The following is a 23,047-nucleotide window of genomic DNA, read 5'->3' as shown; positions in this document are numbered from 1 at the left end:
TCTTTGCTTATTATGTCAAATAATTTGTATAGTATTGGGATTAGATGTTCTTTGAATGTTTGATAGAATTCACTTGTGAATCCATCAGGCCCTGAGGATTTTTTCTTAGGGAGTTCTTTGATGTCCTATTCAATTTCTTTTTCTGATATGGGATTATTTAAGAATTCTATTTCTTCTTCTGTTAATGTAGGCAATTTATATTTTTGTAAATATTCATTCATATCACCTAGATTGGCATATGTTTATTGCCATATAATTGGGCAAAATCATTTTTAATGATTGCTTTAATTTCCTCTTCATTGGAGGTGAATTCTCCCTTTTTATCTATGATACTGTTAATTTGGTTTTCTTCTTTTCTTTTTTTAATTAGATTGACCAGCACTTTGTCTATTTTGTTTGTTTTTTTCAAAATACCAGCTTCTAGTCTTTTTTTTTTAAACCCTTACCTTCCATCTTGGAGTCAATACTGTGTATTGGCTCCAAGGCAGAAGAGTGGTAAGGGCTAGGCAATGGGGGTTAAGTGACTTGCCCAGGATCACACAGCTGGGAAGTGTCTGAGGCCAAATTTGAACCTAGGACCTCCTGTCTAGGCTTGGCTCTCAATCCACTGAGCTACCCAGCTGCCCCCACCAGCTTCTAGTCTTATTTATTAGTTCAATAGTTCTATCACTTTGGATTTTATTAATTTCTTCCTCAATTTTTACACTGCCTACAATTTCTAAGGTGAGATGCAGCTTTCCAGAACTTAACTTTTTGAACAAAACTCAAAATCTTATTCTAACACTTCCTAAACATTCATTATGTACCTGTAGCAGGAGCACAAGCAAACTTGGGAATTTGTGGGTGGCCACACGTGTATAGCCATGGTGGTGTATTTTATCAAAGGTTTTGTTGCATTCCTGGAATAAAACCAAATTTACCAAAATGAATAATTGTAATTAAAGCTTATCTGTTGGTTAATATTTTATTTAATATTTTTCATCATTCACTAGTGATATTAGTTTATAGTTGTCTTTTTCTTTTTTTCTCATATATTGGTGTGAAGTCCACATGTGATTTGTAGAAATAATTAGGCATATATTTGAGAACACCTTATTTAGAATAGAGATTGGCTTTTTCTGCCAATATTTCATTGCATTGACTTGTCAATATGACTGGTACTGTTGAGTTTTCTCATGTCACTTTATAAATGGTCTATTCAACTTCTCTTTCTCAGATTCTGTTATTTAGATTATCTTTTTCTTATTTTATTCATTTTAAGCATTTCATATTTTTGTAAATGTTTATCTACTTTTAATGTTCTGTTAGCATACAGTATAAGTTTCAAATAATTTAAATTTTTTGTCTGTGTTTTCTCTTTTTTCATTTTTATTTTGGTCATTTGGTTTTTCCCTTCTATTTTAAAATTAAATTATTAATGATTGGTCACTTTTATTTCTATCTTTAAAACCTGTTTGCTTTATTTAGTAATTTAATTTTTAAATTCTATTTCTTTTTTATTTAATTTTTCAAATGTCATCTTTTGCACTTGTTTTGGGTTTATCAATCCAATTTTAATTTTCAACTCTATGTCCTGATCATTTTTCTCCTTGTTATTTCATTAATATGATTATAATGCCTACTTGGGCAGTATCTCAAAAGATAACCCAGTTATGTGTGCTGCCTACAAGAAAGGAGATATAACTCCTAATTGGGAGAAAAAATGTTGAACTTAATACTACATACCTCAGAAGAGGCTTACTGGATTGATCCCAGACAAACTGCTGGAGAAACACATGAAGAAAGGATCTCCAAGGAGGCAATGGAGGAAAACAAAACAAACCAACCTTTGGAATGGCAGAGACACTTGGAAAACCTATCCTACCAAGACCTTGAACTTGCTTGATATTCTCAAGATGACAAAGAATGGACCTTTTCTGGGTGAGATAATTTCCTTTCAACTTGAATGAACTAAGATCTTATTTCACTCTCAGTTGAAGAACTTATTCCCTCTGGTGTATTGTTTAGTATAATTTTATTTCTGCAACTTTTCCCATTGCTGTTTGTTATTTTTCTTAGATAAATTTGTTTATTTGCTCTTTATTATTTATAATCCCTATTGGAAAGGGGTGGAGTTGATGAAAAGCTTATCCTTCCTCTTAAGAGTGAGGAGGGATAGTGCCTCTTTTGTTCTGAATTTCACAATTGCAGATATGGAAATATTGAGGTATGATGGATAAATATAACTATAGCCCAAAACTCCTTTTGGAAATAGATGAAATAGGGAACAAATATCTAGTAAAAATCACAGTCTCTTTTAGAGAGGTGTAAGCCAGATTCCAGAGAAATTTATCTATCAATCACCTCAGTCAAGCTAGCCATCTTTTATGGATGTCCATATATAGATGTATTTTGTATAAAGATTTAGTTATATAAATTAACCTAAATATTATTTTAACTGTATCTTATTCCTTTTGGTATTGTCTTGTTATCATTGTAATCATTGTAATGTAATTTTGTGTCCATGATTTTTCTTAATCCCCTTATTATTTAGCAAATCCTTCAAGTTTTCAGTTTTGTTGGCATTTAACTATAATTACTAGTTATTACAAGGCTCTTTCCTTTCCATTTAGTGTAAATTTTCCTTCATTTTTTATCTTTCAATTTTGATGTACTGTCTCTCAAAATTAATAGTGGTTTCTGAATTTTATTGGTATTTTAAAATTTGGGGTTTTTTAATAGCTCTATAGCATTTTTACTTTTCAGTTTCTTTTATCTCTGCTTTTATTTTCCAAATGTTTACTTTTGTACTTGTTTGTTGCTCAGAATCTCATTTTTCCCTAGTTTATCTTTCTATTACATTTGTTTAAATCTGACAGACATGTTGTAATAATCTAAATTTTTTAGTAATTCATTTGGCACTTTTTATAAGTATACTATAGGCCCTATACCATTTGGTATACACACACATATTTACTATTGAAATTGTTTTAATTATTTCTGTTATCTTTTAGCATGATGTAGTTTCCTGACTATCACTCTTGGCTATATCCACTTTTATTCCTATTTTGTGAGATCATAATTCCTATTCCTATCTTTTTGATACCGACGAAGCATAACACATTTTATTTCTCTCTTAAATTCAATTTTATTTTTTAATTAATAATTTTTCTCACCCCTTCCACTCCATAAAAATATTCTTTATAACAAATATATGTAGTTAATCAAAACAAATTCCCTCCTTGGCCATATCATATTCACACATGTCTGTATATACATATATATGTGTATGTTCCAGACTGCATCTTGTCTCCATTCCATCCATGTAATAATATATATAGTATATGTAATCATCAGCATTTCTCTGGAATCATAAATGGTCACCTCATTGAACAGTTTTTACAGCTTTCAGAGTTGTTTGTTTTTACAGTGTCATTATTATAAAAATTGTTCTCCTAATAATGAACTGGAGAAATTCCATGTGAACTGGAACGACCTCCAGGAATTGATGAAGAGCAAAAGTAGCAGAACCAGGAGAACATTATACACAGAGACTGATAAACTGTGGCACAATGTAATGGACTTCTCCACTAGCAGCAATGCAAGTGATCCAGGACAATTCTGAGCGACTTATGAGAAAGAATGCTCACATTCAGAGAAAGAACTGTGGGAGCAGAAACACAGAAACAAAACATGATTGATCACATAGTTCAATGGAGATTTGATCAGGGATGTAGACTCTAAATGATCACCCTGGTGCAAATATTAATAATATGGAAATTGGTCAATGATGCATGTAAAACCCAGTGGAATTGCTCATCAGCTCTGGGAGGGAGGAGAAGAGGGAAAGAACATGAATCATGTAACCACGGAAAAATAGTTTTTAATTAGGTAAATAAATTTAAGCATAATAAAATAATTTGTTCTCCTAGATCTACTCACTTCATTTTGCAAGAGTTCCTGTAATGCTTTATATATGTGTATATATACATATATATCTTCAAACTAACCTATTTGCTTATTTTTTGTAGCATCCAGTATCCCATTACATTCACATACCACAAAATTGATGGGCATTTCTAGTATTTTGCAACTGCAAAAACAACTACCATAAATATTTTTGTACATATAGAATTTTTTCTCTTCTTTGTTTTCTTTGGCATATAATCCTAGTAGTAGTATAGCTGGGTCAAGAGGAATGCATCTTTTTAGTAACTCTTTGTTTATAACTCCAAAATGATTTGCAGGATGATTATACCCATTCTCAGGTCCACCAATATTATATCACTGTTTATTTTCCCACTGTCCCATCAACATTTGTCTTTCTCTTTTTTGTTATCTTTTCCAACATGATGTATGTGGTATGGAACCTCAGAATTATTTTAAGTTGATTTTTCTAATTAGTGATTTGAAGCATTTTTTCATATGGCTATAAATAATAGTGAAAATAAAATTTTTTGAGAATTGTCAATTCATTTCCTCACATCACTTGCCAACTGAGCAATAGCATTTATTCTTATAAATTTGACTTAGTTCCTAATATATTTTGGAAATAAGATTTTTATTAGAGAAAATTCCTGTAAAGATTATTTCCATTTGTTTACCTTTTAATCTTTAGCTATATTGGAACTATTTAACAAAAACTTTTAAATTTTATGAAATCAAAATTATACATTTTCTTTTCTGTAGTCCCTTTCTATTTCTTGATTACTCAAGAACTTTCATCCATAGAGCTGACTGGAAACTGGAAACTATTTTGTTTATATGAGACCTTATGATATTTAACTCATGTACCAATTTGGAGTTTATCTTGGCATAAGGTGTGAAATTTTAGTCCTAATCTAATTTCTTCCATACTGCTATCCAATTTCCCAGACAATATTTTATCAAATAGTGAGTTCTTATTCCAGTATCTGGGGTCTTTTTGTTCACTGAATGTGAGGCTACTAGTTTGGTTTCCTTCTATTTGTTGTTGTTTTTTAATTTAATCTCTTTCATTGTTCTCTTTTTCTAATCAGCACCAAATTTTCTCAAGAATTACTGCTCTTCGTAAAGTTAGAGGTCGGTTCCTGCTATATTTCCTTTATTCCTTTTTTTAAAAACTTCTCCCTTTGAGATTATGGACTTCCCATATGTGTATGTGTGTGTGTATGTATCTTGGTGGGTAGACTTCTGAATATTTTATACAATCTTTAGTTATTTCAAATAAAATTTCTCTATCTCTTCCTGCTGGGCTTTATTTAGAATATTTATAAATATTTGCTGATAATTTGTGTGGCTTTTTTTATATTTTGCAAATTTTGCTGAAGTTGTTCAATGTTTCTATTAATGTTTTAATTGATTCTTTAGGATTCACCAGTATATTATCTACAAAAGTGTTAATTTTGTTCTTCTTTACCTCCACCTACTCCCTCAGCTTCTTTTTCTTGTCTCATTGCTATAGCAGTATTTACATTACTATGTAATGAATTATTCATAGAAATTTCTATTATCATGTAATGGTGGTGATTCTAAAGAAACATACTGTTATTATGGGAACTTGCCCTCCAGATGAACCCCTAATGGATCCCTTATCCCAAGAACTAAGATTGACATGTCCTTATTTATGTAGTTTCACAAGGACATGTTATCTCAGAACTTCAGGTTTCACAAGGATATGTTATCTCAGAACTTTAGGGTTCACTGACCTGACCTAGGTCACCATGACCATATTTTAAACATCTGGGTATCAAAGACTAAGATTGATGTGTCTTCCCTTTTGGCCCCTGGGTCTCAGAACAATCCCCCATCCCTATCCCCTCTATATAAGCCAGGTCTAGGAAAGGCTCAGAGTCTTCCTCTTCTTGTGGAGGCCCAAGCTATAGGGGTCTTCCACTTCTTGTGGAGGCCCAAGCTATAACTTGAATAAAGTACCTCTTATATATTGCATTACCATGTGTATCTCCTCCTTGGAATCTGAACCAGAACTGGACAGAACAATTCAAAGTAATTTCTATTACTGTATAAGAGTCATATAGGTAGCTTTAGCTACCTACTATTTGAATAGTAGTCTTTTCTGCTCCTTTAATTATGTAAACACTGGAATATCACCTACCTCTTTTAAAATACCCATAGTTATTTACCTTTATTACTTTTCCTTTTTCTGCTTCATCTATATTTCAAAGTGAGCAAAGATTTTCTCATACTTGGGGGGAATCAGTGGATTGAGAGCCAGGCCTAGAGATGGAAAGTCCTAGGTTCAAATGTGGCCTCATACACTTCCTAGCTGGGTGACCCTGGCAAGTCACTTAACCCCCATTGCCTAGCCCTCTCTTCTGCCTGTTTCTAAGACAGAAGGTAAGAATTTTTTTAATAAAAAAAATAGAAGAAATACTTGGAAACCATAAATACTGTTAAGAATCAATTTCTCCCCTATAGGATTATACTCAGATTTGAAGTATATGTTTTCCTTGAGTATAGGTTATTTTCCTTTGTTTTTGTCATATTTAAAATTTTCCTTTCTGATGATAGTCTTGAGTGATTCTGTTATTCATTATTTCCTAATCCACATACAGTACACTGTGACATTTAAAAGAGTAGATGCCATAAACTGTAAGAGTTAAAATAGTTGAGGTTGTAAACTGTAGTGAATAAAGTAGTGGAAGATATAAATTGTGATAGATATGAGTGGGTGAGTAAATTGTGACCACAGGAAATATATTAAGGTGGTCGCCAGGGAAATATTCCAAATTATGAATATACCCAAGTCAACTGGGTTTTATGGAGAATTTAATTATAATACAATGAGAAATCAAAGAAAGAGAGAGAGAGAGAGAAATGAACAAGTATGAAGGGCCTTAAGCCAACATGGCCTAAACCTGAGTCTTAAGAGAGAGATCAGTCAGTCCTTAATCACTCACTACAAGATCTGTCCAAGCAAGGATTCTAGTGACACCAGGCCAGCATCATCTAAGCTGCCTCCAGCAGCTCAATCCTCCATCTGAATGTTTCAGAATGAGTCTCGAGAGAGACCCTTCAAGGCAGCCTTTCCCAGCTGACTGTTTTTCTGCTCAGATTTCTCATCTCCTTATATAGGGAATTTTCTCCTTTGTCACCTCCCCTAAATTCTGACATCCACCAATCACAGTAGATGTTTTTCAAAGGACAGACCATTCTTAATTCACATTTTGTTATCACCTTCTTAATTCACATCTTGCTCTCACCTTTTCTGGGTAGACTAAAACTTCTGAGTAATTCACATCAGGAAAGCTCTGAGTAAGTTTTCACCTCTTTGCTCCTTGTAAGTTCACAAGTTGCTTGACCTTTATAGATACTTAGCTTAAGAAAAGTATGGGTTTAAGTACTTTTCATTGTTCAGAAAAGAGTTTCCAACTTTATCTTCCCCTAGGGCAGACCCAAGTAGGTGAAGTAGAATTCTCACATTCCTGCTTTAAGTAGAGTTCACTGCCCAAATGGGGAATGGTCTTAATCCAATCTTATAAAGTAGGGTCTGGGAAATTTTAAGGTTTACAACACACATGTACACACAATACACACAGGATACATATACAATATACACATGAACATAATGCATGCATATGTATATGATAACATGGCTGCATTTATATATATATATGTATACTTTATATATATGTATGTATACATATATATATATACATACATGGAGGGGATTGTTTTGTTTTTTACCTAGAAGAGTTTAATTGGACATCTCATAGCAGGGTTTGTTCCTCTAGGGTAGTATTCTGTATCTATAGATTTTTCACCTTACCCTCTATTTGTAAGGAAGGGACAATTTATTAAATGCCTACTATGTGCCAGGAATTGTCCCAAGTCCTTTAATAAATATTATCTCATTTAATTCTCATAACATTCCTATTCCTGTTATTATCATCCCTAGTTTAAAGCTGAAGAAATTGAGGCAGTAGTCAAGTGACTAGTACATAGTTACATGGGATTTGAATTCATATCTTCCTGATTCCAGTCTCTTTCCACTACACTATTTGACTTCTTCAAGGATTTTTTATGACTTCCTAAGATAATGTTCTCAAAGGCCCTCCCAAAGAGACTCAGAGGGAAGGAATCGAACACAAAGGGCCACAGTCAATATCGTTTGCTCAATTTACCCTAATATGGAAGCTAATTCTGAAACAGAGTTCCTCTTGTGAGGAGGGGAAAGATGCAAGGCCCCTCTTTCTTTGCCTCCACAATCCTGACTAAATATTTGTTGAATTACTAAAAGAAAAAAATTGGAGCATCAATGGAATGAAATCTATCATTTGATTTTCTCAGTCCTTGAAGATTCTGGCTTAATCATTTTGCCCAATTCTCTTTAGGAGTGAGATAATTAAATGAATTCAGAATATGTGTGGGGCAGAATTAGATGACTATTAATCCTGTGTGATGCTTAGCAATCAGCAGTCATTTCTCCAGGAGATAGGAAAGGCTGCGTACTATCATGGAGACTGACAAGTGTCAGTCAGTTCAGGCTCTAGGTCTGATGTTGTTCTCTCTATGGAGCACAATACTCCTCTTTTCTACTGTGCAGTGACACATAACTTCCATTGTTACTCTTTTTTCTTAAGCCCTTCCGTCTTGGAAACAATACTGTGTATTGGTTGTAAGGCAGAAGAGCAGTAAGGACTAGGCAATGGGGGTTAAGTGACTTGCCTAGGGTAACACAGCTGGGATGTCTTAGGTCAAATTTGAACCCAGGACCTTCTCATCTCTAGGCCTGGCCCTCTATCCACTGAGCCACCTAGTTGTTCCCCACCCCATGTTACTCTGTAGGCAGAAAGCAACATTAATAATTGGGAGAATCAGGGAAGGCACTTAAGTTGAACTTGGAAGAGAGTTAGGGACTCTGACAATGGGCAGTGAGGAGGTAGAGTCTTCTAGAGAAAGGAAAGAAATTTTGCCTGTGCAAAAATGTAAGAAGGAATATTGCTATGGCAACAGAAAGTAGGCCAATTAGACAAGAATGTAGTGTTCATGATGGGAGGAAGAAGGGTTATTTGAGCAATCAGCCTAACAAAAATCGGTTTAGTCTTGTGTCTTTCTCTTTCATTGTGGGGTTTGGGGCCAAGTCTTACCAAGCATCAGTTCCCCATTTAATTCAATAAATGGTCCTGACTGACCAGGAGTAAGAGACACAACAAAGGAGGACTGGGCTGATTTTCCCCCCCTGAAAGTGGGTCCATTTTATGCCATCTTTTCTTCTCATCCTACAAACAGTATATAATTTGTCTTTGTAGCTCCTTAAGCAGGTTCTGAAAATCCTTGATCCACATAAGTGCTTGGAGGATGAATGGGCTTATTGTCAAGATGGCATAGAAATCAAGAGACAGCCCTGGATTGGAATGGTGAAAACCCCTGAGTGTTTACCATTGGAAATGTGAGTATCGTTCTAATTACCCTTAGGGATACTTTTAATCTCAGGGCAGCGCATCTTGTAGGTTCACTGCCTTATAGTCATTTTAGAACATAAGGAGCAAGGAAATGCTTCCAAAGGAAGCATTTCCAAATGAAACCTCTTCCTATTGAAGGAGAGAAGGTACTACTCAGGCCAACTGATCCATAATTTTGAAGAATGGAAAGGACTGGGCCAAAAGACTCCCAACTAGGTGACTGAAAATGGCATAATTCCTTCAGGCTGGCTAATTGGGGTCATACTTGAGTATTCCAGAGGCCTGTGATTTCATTAACCTCACAACTCTATCATTCCTTTCCTTGTTTTTCTCATTACTACCACACTGAGTTAAGTTGATTTGTGTGGTTGGGTGGTTAAACAAAATCTTCTAATGGCGATATTTTACACTCAGAATGAATGCTTTGGAGATTCCCAATCATCAACAAGACTGGAAGATTTGTCTGCTTCTGGGTTTAATTGTAAACTGTAAAGCAAAGCTTTCTAGGTTTTTTTTTTAACTTTGCAATAATTCTATTTCATTATAATTGTTTTCCTTTAAAATCATATATATTTTGTTCTGCATTTAAAAACTAATGTTTTCTGAGGAGTCTGTGACAGACCAAAAAAAAAAAAGGTTTGAAACCACTGGTTTTAAGAATGCATAATTGGGGACAGCTATGTGGCTCAGTGGATAGAGATCTGGAGATGAGGATCCTGGGTTCAAATCTGACCTCAGACACTTCCTAGCTGAGTGACTCTGGGCAAGTTACTTAACTCCCATGTACGAATCTTCACTGCTCTTTTGCCTAAGAACCAATACATGGTGTTGATTCTGACAAAAGGTAAGGTTTTTTTTTTTAATGCTATATTATTATGTGTACACACAATTTTATATGTGATATGGCATTATCTATCATGATAGATATTATACATCACTATATATCATGATATACTATTCATTATTATGTATAACATTATATATAATCATTTATAATATGTATCATTATAAATAATAGTATATATTATAATATAATAATAATGTTATTACTATTGTTACACTTTTCATCAGCATGCCAAAGGGGTACCTAATACCAAAGAAGAGTTAAGAACCCTTAGTTTTGAGAATACATTATTATTGTGTGCATAAAATTATAATTCTGTTAATATGCATGATATATCACATTATGTAATATATTATATGTGATATTGCATATCATACATAGTATATTTTATTATGCATGACAACATTATTATTATTGTTATACTTTTCACCAGAGTGCCAAAGGGAAGATTAATACCAAAGAAATGTTAAGAAACCCCTAGCTTTAAGAATGCATTATTATCATAGTTTACATTGACATCATCCCAAATTATCGCTAGTAATAATAATATGGAATTAAGTTGGAGAATTTGTGACCTTGTGAGACCTCTGGATTTTAGATGGCCTTTTCTGTCCAACACCAAGAGTTCACAAGGCCCCAGGCTTTTCTGTAACTAAATGACTTTTTGTTATAATCTTATCTTCTTCAGTCCCAAGCCACAACCAGTGAAGAGCCCATACAGGTCTTTTCGTGGGGAAGAAAAGGCAGAAGAGGTAGACATGGGCTACTTGCCGGCGCTAGAAGAACACATACAACGGGCTGCTAAAGAATTCTGTGAATGGGTTTCCTCTTTTGTAAGTCAACAACCACTCATAAATTTTCATCATTAGGGCCAACTTGAAAAGTGAATTTTATCACTTTGGGGACAAAATCTAAGGGAATTCGTCAGATTTAGAATATAACTGTTCCCCAACCACCAAATAATTTTGTCATAACAAAATTCACATAATTCAAAATTTGTTATCTCTATAATTCTTTGAAGATTGTAAGACACTATCTTCAGAGAAATCACTGTGAGATGAGTAGTGCAAGTATAATAATGGCAACAACTAGTATTTTAATAGTGCTTTGCCAAGAACTTTACAAATATTATCTCATTTTATCCTTACGATAGCCTTATATCATAGAAAGTGCTCTTAAAATTCCCATTTTATAGTTGAGGAAACTGAGTCAAATATGGGTTAAATCACTTGCCCAGTGTCATGTAGCTAGAAAATTCCTGAAGCAGGATTTGAACTCAAATTTGAACTCAATTTTAAGCCCAGGGCTCTATCTACTGTGCCCCCAAACTGCCTCCATTTTTAAAATAAGGAAACTGAGGCTTCAGCTAAGTAACTGGACCAAGATTGCACAAGATTAAAGTGATAGACCTGGGATACAAATGCAAATCTTTTTTTAGACCAAGCCCAGTGTCCTTTCAACCATATTATGTTGACTTTCTCATCATTTAATTTACAGTGAGAGCACACCTAATAAACCATGTTCAGATAGATATTTCTAGGCATATAAAAAGTAGGGCAGCTAGGTGGCGTGATAGTGCAGAGTATCAAACCTGGAAACAGAAAGACTTATTTTCCTGAGTCCAAATCTGAATTCAGACACTTACTAGTTGTGTGACTCTGGGCAAGTCACTTAACCCTGGTTGTCTCAATTTCCTTATCTCTAAAATGACCTGGAGAAAGAAATGAAAAACCAGTCCAATATCATTGCCAAGAAAACCCCAAAGGAAATAACTCTCCAAATTCATATGCCAGAACTGAACCTCTGGATTTACAGTAACAATGTTCATATTTGAAAGGCTTCTCAATAATCACCTTTTTCATGAGCCCCTGCCCAGAATTTCCCCTAGAAATATCACAACCTGTTTCATGTCTCTGCAAAAAAGGAAAGATGTCATCCTAGCACTCACAAAAATTTGAATAAAGGATAAGCTTTCTTTAATTTGACTTTTTTTTTAAGGCACAAAAGATTCATGCCTAAGCCCATCAACAGTGGAAATAAATATCCTTCCCTCTTTTCTAGGCTTCTCCCTCCCCTAGAGACTGATATAATCCTCCAGGCTTATCTCTCTCTCACACACACACACACACACACACAGACACACACACACACACAGACACACACACACAGACACACACACACACACACACACACACACACACACACACACACACACACGGAAAGCCAAACATTCAGTCTTGCTATGGATCTGATCAACTATTAGGAGTTGACTTATTTCAGGTTCACACCCTCTTCGTTCAGTTTAAATGTGGTAACAAAATAAGGCACCCAAAGGTCATTCAACAGTTAACAAAGGGAAGTTCCTTTAGCCATCCCCATAGAAACAATAGAGGGCAGCAGCACTTGAATAGGTCCTGCCTCCCTGGGTCTCTCTATGGAAAGGTATGATCAGCAGGGTAACGCCTGGGGACATCTGCCAAGTCTGAAGAGCCCTGACTCAAAGGGGATGGGCTTTTTATACCCCTCTATGACCAGGAAGTCAGCCAATACTCAGCAAAACCAGTCAAACTTGTAGAAGAATTAGGACAGCAGCCTACCCCTTCCCAAAGGATTCAATTCCTTTGTCCAGAACTGTAATACAAGTCTGGGGCTGAGGGCACATTCCAGAAGACAGTACTGGAAGTTTTTAGATCATTAAGCAACTCAACCCTCCAGTTAGGCCCGACTCTCCTACAAACCATATTGGGCCATTCTAATTTCCTCTTTTTTGGCAGGGTTGCCAGACGGATGGATCACAGGGAATGCTATTGATAGTCATACTTAAATTATAATGAAGCGTTTGACAAAATCTCTCACCCTATTTTTTTAAAGATAGATATAGGTTAGATGACGACAGTATAACTTGGTATATTCAGATTGGTTGAATGGAAGGGCTTCAAGAGTAATGACCACTAATTTATTTAACTGGGCACTTTTTAAAGGCACAAACGATTCATGCCAAAGCCCATAAACAATGGAAATGTCATTTTGGAAGGAGATATCCAGTGGAGTGTCCCAAGGCTCTGTGCTTGATATTGTGGCACTTAAAATTTTTAACAACTTAGGCATAGATGGCAAAATCATCAAATTTGCAGATGACCAAAGGTGGGAGGGAGAGCTAGAAGGCTGGATGATGGAGTCAAGATCCAAAAAGTTTCTTGACTGGCCAGAATGGCAAAACAAAACATAGGAATATTAGCAGGAGGAATGCATAATCTTACACTTGGGTTCAGATCATCATCTTCCCAAGAAGGAAAGGAATAGATGCATAGTAGTTTGTCTGATAAAACTATCTGGAGGTTTTAAATGGTTTGGAAACTCAATATGAGGCAATAATATGATAGGAAAGCCAAGAAAACTAGTGGAATCAGAAAGCAGAAAGAGAGCACACTGTCTAGGAGTGGAGAGGTGACAGTTCTACTCTACTCAGGTCAGGCCACATTAAAAACATTGTACTTAGAGCTAGCTAGGGGACTCAGTGGAGAGAGCCAGGTTGAGATGGGAGGTCCTGGGTTCAAAGCTAGCTGCAGATACTTCTTAACTTCAGTTACCTTGCCTTTACCATTCTTCTACCTTGGAACCAATATTTTTGTGTTGATTTTGAGACAAAAGATAAGGGTTTCAAAGAAATATTATTCTTACCTCTATATGCCACATTTTAGGAAGGAAAGTAATCAGCAGAGAGGGGCCAAGGATAATCAGGCTATATGTTAGGGACTTTGGTCACTGGCTCTTGCATAGAATTATTTTAGTAATTGTAAGAGAGGAACTGGACTTAATCTGCCAGAAGAACAAAGAGAAGCAGATCTGGCAAGCTGAAGAGTTCTGCAGTAATGGGGGAAGGGCAGGAAGGAGAGAATTCTGAGGAAGAGGGGAGGAAGTGAAGTAAACTGGATAGTTAGAAAGATTCTTCTCCTCTCAGAGGAGCCCTCAGGAAGGTGGACTGGAAGGGATCACTGAACCAGTACCTATCTCTTCCTGTGAATGCTTGCCCCAATATCCCAAAGAAGACAAACAAGTGAATAGGACTGAAAGCTATTCACAAGAAGAAAGATTTCCTCCAGATTCCCTAAAGTCCTGTACTGTTACAGCTTCCGAGGCAGTTAGAGCCAGGACTTTAACCTGACTCCAGGGGTCAGATCAACAAAGCCTGACCTGCCAGACTTTTGGGAGAAGGGGTTTCACTTAGTTTAGGGATCCCCTGCTCCCTCATCCTTTCTGACCCATTCTTAAACTTATCTGCCCTATCCCTTATCTTGTTCCCTTAGAATAAACAGTTTAATAAGAACAAGTAACTGACTCCATTACATATAGAGAAAGACTTGAAGTTTGGGGGAGGAAAGGGACATCTCTCTCTCTCCAGAGAGAGGGAAGCTAACAGTAACTAGCTTGTTTAGTCAAGGTCTGTGGGGGAACAGTTAAGGTCTGGAAAAGGCAACCAGAGTGGGGTTTGTCAAGGAGAGCTGAGAGGGAAGACAATCCACCCTCCCTCTCTACTTGACTCAACTCCATCTTCACCTCACTCTGGTCCTGACCCAGCAGGGAGGGAAGACTCCATTCTTTCCCTGCCCTCATATTGCAGCTATATTACATAGTCCTATGTTCCGAAAATTCAAAATATTATTCATTGAATCAATCATTGAATTATAGGATCTTAGACATTCAGAAGTGTGAGGAGTTGGTGCCTATCTGACATAGACAGACTCCTTGGCAAATTAGTTGTCCTTCCACTGCTCCAGACCATTTTCTAAATCTAAAAGTTTCAGGGAAGCTATTCACAGAGGGAATCAAAGGTTCAGTTCCTGCTTTGTTGACAGACCCAGCTCTTGTTTTGTTGGGGGGGTTGTTTGTTTAGTTTTATTATTTTTAAATTAAATTAAATTTTTTAATCTTCATATTATTCACTCTTATAAATGAACAACCCCATAAAAAACAAATGTTTGCCCACATAATTGAATGCTTCCATCTGCAATTCCTACTCCAACAATTCTTTTTCTGGAGGTGGATTCATTTTCATAAGTCTCTCAGAATTGTCCTAGATCATTGTATTGCTGTTAGGAGCAAAGTCCATCACATTTGATCATTCCACAATATAACTATTACTGTGTATAATGTTTTCCTCATTCTACTGACTTCACTCTGCATCAGTCTGGTGCATGGAGAGGGGAAAGAGAACAGCTCCGCCAGAGTCCCTCTGCCTTTCTAGTAATGAACTGGGGTAGGGAGGAGGGGGAAGGATGGCATGTATGCCCACAGAGAGCATTCTGTGTGCCATCTTTGACACCTGTGCCATAGGTTCACCATCACTGACCTAGCCCTTACTGTTTTTCTGCCTTGGAACCAATACCCAGTATTGATTCTAAGACAGAAGGTAAGGGCTTTTTTATTTTGTTTTGTTTTGCTTTGTTTTTAATTTGTACTCCATCAGGGTGAGGGAAAACAGAGAAAGTACAGGGACCATCTGATTTCTACCAAATTACTCTTCTAAAAAACTATGATATGAGGCCTCAGGATGAATTCTGGAGCAGCATAATCCACAAAAAGAGTGAGGTGAAGTCAATTTTCAACCTAAAACCACTTAGAAGACCATTCCAAGGAAATGTGAAATATCTCATTGGAAAAACAATTGACATAGAAAATAAATCCAAGAGAGATAATCTAAGAATTATTAGATTATCTGAAAGCCATAATCAAAAAAGAGCTTAAACATTATATATATCCAAGAACCAGAGGGCAAAATAGAAATTGAAAGAATCTACTGATCATCTTCTGAAAGAGATCTCACAAGAATAACTCCCAGGAATCCAAATTCCAGAACTCTCAGGTCAACAAAAAAATATTTTAAGCCACCAAAAAGAATTGTTTCCCATATCATGGAGCCACAGGAGCTGAAGAGTTCTGCATGATTTAATAGCTCCTACATTCAAAAATCAGAGGGCGTGGAATATAATATTTCAGAGGGCAAAAGAGTTAGGACTTCAAACCAAAAATCACTTACCTAACAAAACTGAGCATAATCCTTCAGGGGAAAAGTGGGTATTCAATTAATTAGAATACTTTCAAACATTTCTGATGAAAAGACCATAGCTGAATGGAAAATTTGACTTTCAGTTACAAGACTTGAGAAACACAAAAAGGTAAACAGGAAAAAGAAATGAAAAGATTCAATAAAGTTAAATTATAAATATCCATTCATGGAAAGATGATTCTTGTAATTCCAAAGAACTTTATCATTATTAGGGTAGTTAGAAAGAGGGCAAGAGTGTGAGTTGAATGTGATAGGATGAACAGTAAAATTAAGGCATGAGAAAGAGAAATGCATTGGGAAAAGGGGTAAGGGAAAAATAGAATGGGGAAAATTATCTCACATAAAGAGGCATGAAAGAGCTTTTACATTGAAGAGGAAGATGGAGGCAGAATGAAGGGAGCATTTGAACCTTACTCTCATTAGAAATGGCTCAATGAGGGAAGAACATACACAATCAAATCAATACACAAATAAAACTATCCTAACCCTGCAGAAAAATAGAAGATGAATGGGAAGTGGAGCTGATAGAAAAGAAGGCAAATTGGAGAAGATGGTAGTCAGAAACTAAATTGGAAAAAAGAAGATGGAGAGTAATACGCAGTAATCATAATGATGCAAATTTTGTGCCAGTCTCTAATAAAGACTTATTTCTCAAATACTTAGAGGAAATGAGTCAAATATACAAGAATACAAGCCATTCCACTACTGATAAATGGTCAAAGGATATGAACAGGTAGTTCTCAAATTAAAGCTCTCTATTGGCATGCAAAAAGCATGTTCTAAAAAACCATTAATTAGAGAAACAACTCTGAGGTACCATCACACACCTATCATATTGTTTATTATGACAGAAAAGGAAAATGACAAATCTTGGAGGGAATGTGAAAAATTTGAAACATTAATACACTGTTGGGGGAGTTATGAAATGATTCAATCATTCTGGAGAGCAATTTGGGCCTCTGCATACCCTTTGACTCAACAATACCATTACTAGGGTTATATCCCAAAGAGAAAAAAAAAAGGAGGAGTATCTATATGTACAAAAATATTTAAAGTAGCACTTTTTCTGGGGCAAAGAATTGGAAAGTAAGGGAACACTCATCACCTGGGGAATGACTGAGTAAGTTATAGCATATCAAATAGAATACTATTGTGTTGTAAGAAATGACAAGTAGGAGGAGCTCAGAAAAACCTGGAAAGACATGAACTGAAGCAAAGTGAAATAAGCAGAATGAAGAGAACATTTACACAGTGAGAGGAATATTGTGCAATTAACAATTGTGAATTAACAGCTATTTTCAGCAATACAGTGATCCAAAACTATCCCAAAGAATTCATGATAAAAAAAAGGGGGGGGGGGCAGCTGGGTAGCTCAGTGGATTGAGAACCAGGCCTAGAGATGGGAGATCTTAGGTTCAAATCTAGCCTCAGACACTTCCCAGTTGTGTGACCCTGGGCAAGTCACTTAACCCCCATTGCCTAGCCCTTACCACTCTTCTGCCTTGGAGCCAATACACAGTATATATATATATATGTATATATATATAATATACAGTATATCTATAAGGGTTTAAAAAAAGAAATAACTTGACTGGCATCAATTAAGGAATGCAAAACATTTTACATATCTCATTTGATCCTCACAACAACACCCACTTTACAGATGAGTAAACTGAGGCAGCAAGAGGTTAAATGACTTGCCTAGGGTTTTACTGCCCATAAATATGAGTAAGGATTTGAACTCAGTTCTTCCTGTATGAGACTTACACTGCTCTACCTAGTTGCCCAGAACATGGCAGATGCTTAATAAATGCTTGTTTCAATGGTAACTTTTCTCTAAATAAGTTCCACTTCCTCTTCAAAATATCCCAGACCACAGTAATATCCCCCTAAATAAAAAGCATAAAATTGTTTGCTTTTTCATTGCTTAAAAGTAATGCTTACAATGTGATCTTGATAAATTAGGGAGGAAATGAGTCCATAGATGTGGCCACAGTCCTGAAACTGTTTGAAACGAGTTATGAATATCCAAAGGGCTACAACATCCTCCATTTGATGAAAATGAACCAGATGCCATTGGACCTAAGGCAGGGTGTGGGACTAACAAGGCTGCAGGAGATGCAGTGTGCCGTGGAGGAGTTGGACTATGAAAAGAAAATGAAGAGGACAAAGGTAACTTCATATTTTTTTCTCCATGGAAAATAAGGAAAACAAAGTATTGCAGGCAAAATCTGGCAAGTCTTTGAGGCTTTTCTGAATTCTTGAGCTGTGGACAGTTATCTACTCTTTGCATTTTAATTTTTAGCTTTCATTGGGGACCTTTTTGAGCAGTAAGTAGCAAACTTATAAATTCCTTAATGGCACTTTATCTTTTTCTTACTGTGATATGGAAATCACTTTAAAAAACTGATATATATTAATTTAAGGTCGCCAAGGAATTCAGCTATGTAATTCCTAAATGAAAACTCAAGTCAGCTGTCAACCTTTTTATGGTGTTTTAATTACAAACAGGAGGAAGAAAAGTATTAGAGGGAGAGAGAGAGAGATGGAAAGAGGAGAGAAGGAAATAGGGCTTAAATACCCACTCTGCTTAGGCTGAGCCAAAGGCCCAAGCCAAGGCAAAGAAAAGAGATCAGTCCCTATCATTCACATGACCAAAATGGAGAAACAGTCTGTGGGCTCCTCCACTCCAAGCACCAGGCTCCAACAACCCTTTTCCTCCACACAGGAAGTCCTCAGCACTCCTGAGCTGTCCTCTACCTCACTTCCTGTCTCTCCTGTGCCAATGGTGGCTCTAGCTTAACCTACGACTGCCCAGAGGTGTGTCCTTTATGCACATGTCTGTTGAAGGCCATATTCTCAAATAATTAAATCTTGAGTTTTTGCTGCAGCCCTTCCTGATCTTGTTACCCTGAGTAGGGTGGAGATTGAAGTTTCCAAGACCTGATTCTGTTATTCCAAATATCTCTATTGTTATTGATCAGGAAATAGCTAAATCCCATCTTCTAAAGAATGGTTTGAATAGGGTTGAGTATTTTTGAAATTTACAATCCCCCCTGAGGCCCAAGGAAGTCTAATCTCTCTGATGGGTCTTGTAAGCATACTAGCTATGAAATTACAATACTTAGAGATAAGGGGAAAATAGGAGAGATAGAGAGAGACAGCAAAACCAATGTTTTGAAGGGCACATTGACAAAAGCCAATTAGGGGGCAGTCCCCTTTGGCAGAAGAGTGTACATTCAAAATAAATTCAATCAACCTTCAGTTCAAGCAACCACACCCCAAGGTTCATTCTTGATCTTGATGTAATGTAGGTTTTCTGGCATCTTTTTGCAACAGTTCATTCTCTGGATTTAGGAGTTAGCAAGCTTCTTCCTTGAAGATGTTTCTCAAACAAAAAAAAAAAAACTTTTCAAAATCTTGGAGTTTTATTAAAATACAATCCCCCCTGAAGTGGGTGTTTAAAAAAATCCAGTTCAGCTCAGGATGTATTGTTGAGTTATGGGGGTGTATGAATCAGTTATTAAAAGAATTCAAAAACAATAAAAACAAAACAAACTAACAAAAAACAAAAATATATAAAGGAAAAAATATGGAAGAAAGTTAAACTTTTGAGAGAAAGGGAAGAAAAAAATTTCAAAATCAGAATCAAAATTAAAAAATCTATGTATAAAATATTGAGTAAACAAAAATAACTTCATAATGGGCCCTTGTAAAGGTCCAATTTAAAGTAATTTCTATCCCACAAGTCTGTAGGACAGAATGCAGTAATATTTCACTCACCCATTTGCAGCCAAGACTACAGGAAGTTGTCATATTACAAGAAGGAAAGGAACTAGAATTCTATTTTGATAGAGAAGAGTCATTCCTCGGTCTGACTTTTTTCATTCTCAAGGATATAGGGAAGCAGCAAATTTTTGTACTTATATAAAGAGTGTAGATACAAGGAAGTCCTACGACTTAACGTATGTCAAGCATCGCAACCTCGAGTCCACATTAGTATTTCCTGTGTGGTCTTTTGGCACTATTCAGGTAAAGTCTGTGCTCCTTGTTTTTATCCTATATCCTGGAATCAGACACAAACATTAATCATAGTCCCATAACATTTTATCAATAAATGGCAGGTTCCCACAGTCTAAAGCTGTTTGGGTATGTATATTTAAACTTATATTACTGGAGAGAGAGAGAGAGAAAAAATTAATTGTATGTACCTTTTGTACAAGAAATAAGGAAAGGGGAAAAAATTCAAATATTCAAAAGAAAAGCAATAATAAAAAAATAAGGGAAAGAGAAGAAAAAAAATCAGAAATTCAATGTGTTTTTGAAAAAACAGCATCCACTTCTCAATGGATTATTATCTTCAATGCATGTGATAGGATACAATCAATCAGTCTCAGCAGAAAATGTTCTCAATGTCCTTGTAAGATGGATTATACTGAAAAAAATATGTCCCCCATCTTTTTTGTTACTAGAAAGGGATCTTGTTTATATGTGGGGATATTTCATGTAAATTCATTTATTTCTTGGGGAGTAAACGATATCCTGTGTCTTAAAGTCACCACATCTCCATTCCGTCCAATTTCAGGTACTTTTCTTAGAGGAAACAGGCCTCTAGTTGAATTTTGTACCTGTGGGTCAGTTTGACAAGGACAGGTTTCTCTAGGAGGATGAGGTTTCCTTTGGGCTGGAATTTTGTTTTCTGTAGGAGAGGGAACATGAGAAACTGGGATTGCAGGGGAAGAGTTTTGGGGATTAAATTCAGTCAAAATTTGCACTACACAAGAGAAGCAGTCTGTTAACTGAGCTATAGGGAAGGTGTTTTCCATATATACAGGGAAGGAAATTTCCTCATTCAAAGGTTCAGAAACAGGTCTGTTTCTGGTAGAGTGGGTGTTTGCCAATTGATCCTGTAAGAAACATTTTAGATCTTCTAATTGGGCTTGCATTTTATCCTCAATTTTTTTTTTATTTTAGCATCTCTAAATACAGTATTGAGGAGTACAAAAATGACATTACATATTAATATAAAAAATTGGAGGTATCCTGCATTCCTCAATGCCCTTAATTCTTCAACTGCCATATAAATGTCAAAGAATGTAGTATTCATTTATATATATATATATATATATATATATATATAGTAATTATTTTTCTAACAGTCTTCACAAAACACGTGGGGAGCAGGACAAAGCAAAAACTTTCCACATGGGTTTTGTTTGTTTGTTTGTTTGTTTGTTTTTACTCCTAATCTAGGCAGTTATTCCTTAAGGGAAAGGATATTTAGAAACAGCTCTCTCAGCCAGGACTTTAGGGTCCTGTTGCTAAGATTTAAAACAGCTGTTTTCTATCTAACTATCAGAGTCACACAGCTGGGAAGTATCTGAGGTCTGATTTGAACCTAGGACCTTCTGTCTCTAGGTCTGGCTCTCAATACACTGAGCCACCCAGCTTCCCCTTAAGATTAATGGGAAGAAAAAGAAAAACTGCTGATTCCAATTTAACTTAAAGAGAAAAGAGAAGAGAGAAGAAGTTTTTTATACTCACTTGTTCCAGCAGCTATGTCTTTAAGCCGAGTTAGCTGTTAAAAAGGACTGAGTGATAAGAAAGTAGAGTAAAAAGGCAAGAAAATTCAGAAAGTTTATTGAGGGAACTCATTAGACTCCCGTGGTCAGCCACAATGTGATATGGAATTCACTTTAAAAGACTGATATATATTAATTTAAGGTCGCCAAGGAATTCAGCTATGTAATTCCTAAATGAAAACTCAAGTCAGCTGTCAACCTTTTTATGGTGTTTTAATTACAAACAGGAGGAAGAAAAGTATTAGAGGGAGAGAGAGAGAGATGGAAAGAGGAGAGAAGGAAATAGGGCTTAAATACCCACTCTGCTTAGGCTGAGCCAAAGGCCCAAGCCAAGGCAAAGAAAAGAGATCAGTCCCTATCACTCACATGACCAAAATGGAGAAACAGTCTGTGGGCTCCTCCACTCCAAGCACCAGGCTCCAACAACCCTTTTCCTCCACACAGGAAGTCCTCAGCACTCCTGAGCTGTCCTCTACCTCACTTCCTGTCTCTCCTGTGCCAATGGTGGCTCTAGCTTAACCTACAACTGCCCAGAGGTGTGTCCTTTATGCACATGTCTGTTGAAGGCCATATTCTCAAATAATTAAATCTTGAGTTTTTGCTGCAGCCCTTCCTGATCTTGTTACCCTGAGTAGGGTGGAGATTGAAGTTTCCAAGACCTGATTCTGTTATTCCAAATATCTCTATTGTTATTGATCAGGAAATAGCTAAATCCTATCTTCTAAAGAATGGTTTGAATAGGGTTGAGTAGTTTTGAAATTCACATTACTATCTATCTATCTTTTCTAGTTCCTTACATATATCAGTCACTTAGTAAATGTGCACTGAATTGAAACATATATTTATATATAAATTTTTATTGTAGTGCTTTTGAAAACTTAATTTCCTTTTAATATATTTAATTGGATATATCTTTTGATCTTATATGTAACAATTTCTTTATATTTTGCATATCAAATTTTATCAGTGATATTTGATGCAAAGATTCCCTCCCCACCATAAGATGATTTCTTTTCTGAAGCATGTAATAATTCTATTTTTGTAAAAACTTTTAAATTTTATATAATTGAAATAGTTTATTTTATCTTTTATGGCCTCCTCTGTCATTTGTTGGTTAATATTCTCTTCATAGCAGAGGTATAAAAATTAATGCCTGTTCTTTTCTTGTTTT

At 35.9% G+C, this 23,047-nt stretch overlaps 1 protein-coding gene across 1 annotated transcript in view; it reads left to right on the top strand.

Moving 5' to 3' along the window:
- FAM47E (family with sequence similarity 47 member E) overlaps nucleotides 1-23,047 on the top strand; it is a 108,424-nt gene that overhangs the window by 38,930 nt on the left and 46,447 nt on the right. Inside the window, exons 3-5 of the mRNA XM_007495747.3 lie at nucleotides 9,231-9,370; nucleotides 10,916-11,060; nucleotides 18,260-18,466. Coding sequence (XP_007495809.1) covers nucleotides 9,231-9,370; nucleotides 10,916-11,060; nucleotides 18,260-18,466 — 492 coding nt within the window. The remainder of the gene's footprint in view (nucleotides 1-9,230; nucleotides 9,371-10,915; nucleotides 11,061-18,259; nucleotides 18,467-23,047) is intronic.

The sequence above is a fragment of the Monodelphis domestica genome, chromosome 6 (genome assembly GCF_027887165.1).
Source record: "Monodelphis domestica isolate mMonDom1 chromosome 6, mMonDom1.pri, whole genome shotgun sequence".
Lineage (NCBI taxonomy): Eukaryota > Metazoa > Chordata > Mammalia > Didelphimorphia > Didelphidae > Monodelphis > Monodelphis domestica.
Note: the sequence above shows the minus strand (reverse complement) of the source record. Positions and strands in the feature narration are given on the sequence as shown.